We start from the raw sequence: 5,265 nt of genomic DNA, 5'->3' as shown, positions 1-5,265 counted from the left end.
GGGGCGGTGCAGAAGAGGGGGAGGAGGGACGGTAGGAGGCAGAAGGGGTGAGGACACCATGAGAACACTGTCCACAGAATCAACGAGGCAGGGCTCATAAGGGCTCACAGCAACTGAAGCAGCAATCATGGAGCCTGCAACACTCTGAGATGAGTGCAAATATGACATGGTTGTTTAGCTTGTGTGTGTGTGGGTGAGGGGAGTGGAGTGTCTCTGACTCCTTTGCCTGTTCTTGGAACCCTTCTCCTCCTCCTGGGTTACCTTGGCCAGCCTTGATCTGAAGGGTTGTACCTTGTCACCTTGTCTTACTGCATCTTGCTATGTTTGGGTGATACCCCTGAGAGACCTTCTCTTTGCTGACAGGGGAGGAACAGGGGATCTGGGGGAGAGGAGAGATGGGGTGGGGGCGCTGGGAGAAGTGGAGGGAAGGGAGGATATGGTCAGGATGTACTGTATGAGAGAAGAGTAAATAAAAAGGAAAAAATAAAAATCTTACTCTTATTGTACCTAGAGCTGAAAAGATTAGAAGAAACGCAAGTGTTCTTCAAAGGTCCCATGATTCTACTACATAGCAAACATCGCCACCTAGAGTCCAGGCGCTGACTTTCTTCCCTTAAATGCAGGAATGGAGAAGGGAAGAGATTGGGCAGGAGATCCAATTATTCTCCTTCTAAAAATTTTATTTTATGTATATGTTGGATGTTTTGTCTGCATGTTCACCCACAGATCAGAAGAGGCATTGGATCCTATAGGACTCTAGGATTATAGATGGTTGTGAACCATCATGGCTGGGAATTGAACTCAGGACATCTGGGAGGGCAGGCAGTGCTCTTAACTGAAGAACCATCTCCGTAGCCCTGATCCAATCTTTCTTCAAACAAAATGTTCGTTTTCATTTTAGCTTTCTTGCAATCCTTGATCCTCATGCCTTACTCTCTGTGAAAGCTTTAGTTGAGCTACAGCTCCAAACGGGTACTTGAATCTTTAAATTATATACCTGTATTGCTTCTAAGAAACAAAAACTTGTCGGGTGGTGTTGGTGCACACCTTTAATCCCAGCACTTGGGAGGAAGAGGCAGGTGGATCTTTGAGTTTCCAGGACAGGAGGGCTACACAGAGAAACCCTGTCTCAACCCTCACACCCAAAGTCTGCCTAAGTGAACTAACTGCACCTAGGCTATAGGGGCTGCAACAAAGTACTTTCTCTAGTTGGCTTCACTCTCCAATATCAGTTTTGCACTGAATAAGGTTTTCTGAAATAAACTAGACTTTATGTGTAACCTTAAGCAAACAGTTTCACCTCTAGGTATTATATGTATTATATTATATTATATATTATATTATATTATATTATATGTATTATATGTATATTTTATATAAATATATATACACACACATAACGATTAAGGATTTCTTTCTTATTTATTTATTCATTTGTGCAAGGATCAAAAATTATGCAAAGGGCCTCGAGAGATGGCTCCATGGTTAAGAGCACTGGCTGCTCTTCCAGAGGACCTGGGTTCGATTCCCAGCCCCCACATGGCTGCTCACAACCATCTTAACTCCAGTCCTAGTAAATTCGGCCCTCTGCTGGCCAATTCAGGCACGCACCTAGTACATAGACACAACATGCATACAAATTTAAAAAATATAATAAGGAAGCAAACAAATAAGTAAATAGATTCGCAGGGCAGAGGTTAAAGCTTTGGCTTATGACAAGGAAAAAAAGGGTACATAGAGCAGCTGCAAGGGTTGCGGAGGAGTTTTGGAAGGAAGTCGACAGGGTTGAGAAGTAGAACTGTGCAGCATCCTGCAGGGTGTTCGACTTCAGCCAGAGAGCAGAAGCCTTGTCTACAGGGGCATCACCCGGGGCAGCAGCCCTTCCCGGGAACCGGCTGGCACCTCCGCCCCGCTCCGCACACCCTTTCGAGGCCTGTACCTTCTGAGGGTCCAGTGCCGCTCCTTCCAGTGCTCTCGCTGCAACTTCCAATCCTCCAAGCGGTTCAAGGACCCGTTTTCCACCCTCCCCCGACTCCGGCGGACCAAGATAGCGAAGGGCGGAATGGGTAACCCGGCTGGCGGAATGGGTCACCCGGCTGTGGACGCTCGGCGTTCCGGGCTCGGTGGGGCGACCGAAAGCTTGGCCACGCCCTTCCCGCGTGTCACTCTCATTGGCTGAGACACAACCCCGTCCAGCGCTGGGCTGGACAAAGCTGCTTGAAACCACACCGCCGACTTCAGTGATTGGCGGAGAGGGAGAAGCTCAAGTTAGTTCCCGCCCCCGTCCTCCTAGTCGGGCGGAGCCCAACTAAAGTCTTAGCCAGGAATTCTAGCAGCTGATTTACCCGAACCGTGCGTTCTAGGGAAAGGAAACTGAAACCAGGGTGCGTGAAGGCACCAAGGACTCCATAGGAAGGGTGGGACCTACGTCCCTTAGGATAGGGAGGGAAGAGCTGAGGTAATAAGGTATTTTTGAGGATATGAATGATAAATACTGTGGGTTCATGATATCGCTTTTTAATTTCTATAATCACTTGTTCAGGTGGAAGTTAGCCCCATTAGAGTGTAAAAATCTAAGTTTCAAGAAGGAAATTACTGGCAAGCGATGACAATATCCCAAACCATCCACCCACCCATCCATCCATCTACACTTCTCTTGTCAGAATTTTCCACTTATTGGTTATTTTGTTACTATCTCTTGTACGCCAAGACACCATAGTTCTTTAATAAAGGCCACTCCCAGTTAGAAGTTGTACTTTCAACTTCTGACACAAAATTGGACATGGCTATTTCTTCCACAACACCGATATCTGTGGTGGTATCCTTCCCGGTCTCTGGCTGATGGGTGGTCACCTCTGGCTGAGGGGTGGTCACCTCTTTCTCATCATAATAATACTGGATCAGCCGCTGAACCCCAGCCTTCATCGCTGGCTTAAGAGCAGCCGTGATCACGGCACCAGCTGGGCCCCCTGACGCGCCCACCATGGCCATCAAGAGATCATAACCCAGGTCTATGGCCCCATCTCGACCTCGTTCCTTGGCCTTGTCAGAGCAGTTCTTAATGGCGTAATACAAAGCTGTGCCTAGGTTGTAGTAGGTGCCTACTGCTGGTAGTAGGTCAACCACATTGTGGACACTCTGTTCCCGCTCATTCTCGCAGTCTGTGTTGGAAATCGAACGTTTGGCCCTCGTTGGACCTGGCTGCTCCCAGGCTAAGAGCTGCAGAGCAGAGGACAGGGCATCCACAGACACTTCCCGGTCTGTGTGTCCACTCTTCTGGAGCTCCTGGAGATGGTGGATGAGAGCTTGTGTAGCCTCCACACCTCCTAATCTGTAAAGCTGAAGCTGAAGAGCCCAGACCTCAGCCTGGCAGCCAGCTGCCTCCAGAGCATTCCTTAGAGCCAGGCCTACCAGGAATTTGGAGACAGGGGGCATGTGAGTGAAGCCAGGCAAGGACTTGGGGAGCAGCATCTGGCAGGACAAGGGCTTGTCTGAGGTCGGCATCTGGTATCCCAACTTCGAGGGAGGGAGCATCGTAGAGACACTCGTTGCCTCTCTGTGTGAAGTGGCATCCACAGGACACAGCAGGAGATAGCAAAGCAGCTGGCTTGACATCAGGATAAGACGGAGGAGGCTATGCATGTCAGGAGCTGAGCACCCTGGAAAAAGGGAGAACCCCAAAACATGCAGACTATGTCTTTGAAGGTTATAGTCTGCAGGGAGCCCAAGATTCAGGGAACCCCCAATCTACCACCTACCTCCAAGCTTATGTTCTGTTTAGCAAAGGGGTAAGATATGGGAAGTGCAGCACAACTTCTGTCATTTCTAGGTCAGAGTGACCTCCCCATTTAATGCCCACCCACTTATGGGGGACCCAGATTACCATATAGTCCGGCCATTGAGAAGTAAGAGTCCCTGGGTAGCTTTGGTAGTTCCTCAATCCTCCTCGTGTTCCACCCCACTCTCTGTCCTATGAATAGAAGAGATATTTGGGGCTGCTGAGGTGAAAGGGGCTGGGCTGATTGCTAGAGCAAACCCATCAGCCCCTGTGGTGCAGATGAGGCTCCCAATGTTGACATTGGCCAGGGCCTTTGCAAATAAGCCAGGGACAGAAAGGTTCAACAGTGAGGAGGACATTGATCTTATCTTCCATGAAGGTCACCTGGCTTTAATTTGGGACAAGGACAGAGTCTACTGAGGACTGCCACGTGTAGACTGCTGGGCTGTATCGATACTCACCAGACGGTCTTTAGAGACTTCAAATCCACTGGCACATCTTCATCCATGTTATTTTTGTTGTGTCTTTTGTGAAGACTTTTTTTTTTTTCCAAGACAGGGTTCCTCTGTGTGGCCCTGGCTGTCCTGGAACTCACTCTGTAGACCAGGCTGGCCTCGAACTAAGATATCTGCCTGCCTCTGCCTCCCCAAGTGCTGGGATTAAAGGCATGTGCCACCATGCCCGGTGTCCTTTTTGTTTGTTTTTTTCTTAATTTTAAGATTTTTCTTTTTTTAATATGAGTACGTACACTGCAGCTGTCTTCAGACACACCAGAAGAGGGCATCAGATCCCATTACAGATGATCGTGAGCTGCCATGTGGTTGTTGGGAATTGAACTCAGGACTTCTGGAAGAGCAGTCGGTGCTCTTAACCGCTGAGCCATCTCTCCAGCCCTAAATATTTGTCCTTAAGCCCACAGATATCCATAGTCCTCTTCCCTCATGGAGGAGACTTCTCTTTGCAACAGATGGAGACCACTACAGAAAATCGTAGTCGATCAAAATGCAGAGTCGCGGAGTCCAGTCTCCATGGATGATACATCTGTAAAACACTCCTAAGGCTCAGGGAACGCTGCGAAACGCGGTGGAAAGATCATAAGGACCACATGGTCAGCGAGTTTGCTGTGAGATTGTGTCTCCTAGAAATGTCCTCTGACTTCCACATCTGTACCCTGACACAGGCATGCATGCGTGTGCACACATAGATGTCAGGGGGGAAGGGGGAGGGAGGAGAGGGAGAGAGAGAGAGAGAGAGAGAGAGAGAAGGAGGGAGGGGAGGAGGGAGGAGAGAGAGAGACAATTGCTTTTAAATGGTTCTAAGGTGATGAAACAATTTTTTTTAAAAAGTGGCATAAACTGGCAACAAAAATTTAAAAAGTATTTATTTTTAAAATATTTTAAGAATAAACTCTTAGGCTGGGCAGACAAGGCTATACAGAGAAACCCTGTCTCGAAAATAAAAAACCAAAAAAGAAAAAAAAAAAAAAA

General features: G+C 48.1%; 2 protein-coding genes across 4 annotated transcripts in view; both read right to left on the bottom strand.

Annotated features, from left to right (window-relative positions):
- The window catches only part of Stat2 (signal transducer and activator of transcription 2), a 21,904-nt gene extending 19,825 nt beyond the window's left edge, over window positions 1-2,079 (bottom strand). For all 3 annotated transcript variants that reach the window (XR_003837798.1, XM_029482651.1, XM_029482652.1), the window contains exon 1: window positions 1,940-2,079. The gene's annotated coding sequence lies outside the window, so the exon portion shown is untranslated. The remainder of the gene's footprint in view (window positions 1-1,939) is intronic.
- A 418-nt stretch (window positions 2,080-2,497) lies between these two features.
- Window positions 2,498-4,054, bottom strand: LOC110302855 (apolipoprotein F). Its single transcript, XM_021173620.2, has 2 exons — window positions 3,884-4,054; window positions 2,498-3,659 (listed from the first exon to the last, which is right to left on the bottom strand). The coding sequence occupies exons 1-2, from the start codon at window positions 3,897-3,899 to the stop codon at window positions 2,692-2,694; spliced, it is 984 nt and encodes a 327-aa protein (XP_021029279.1). The 5' UTR covers window positions 3,900-4,054; the 3' UTR covers window positions 2,498-2,691.
- Window positions 4,055-5,265: the final 1,211 nt, after the last annotated feature.

The sequence above is a fragment of the Mus caroli genome, chromosome 10 (assembly GCF_900094665.2).
Source record: "Mus caroli chromosome 10, CAROLI_EIJ_v1.1, whole genome shotgun sequence".
NCBI classification, from domain to species: Eukaryota; Metazoa; Chordata; class Mammalia; order Rodentia; family Muridae; genus Mus; species Mus caroli.
This window is presented reverse-complemented; position numbering and strand designations above follow the sequence as displayed.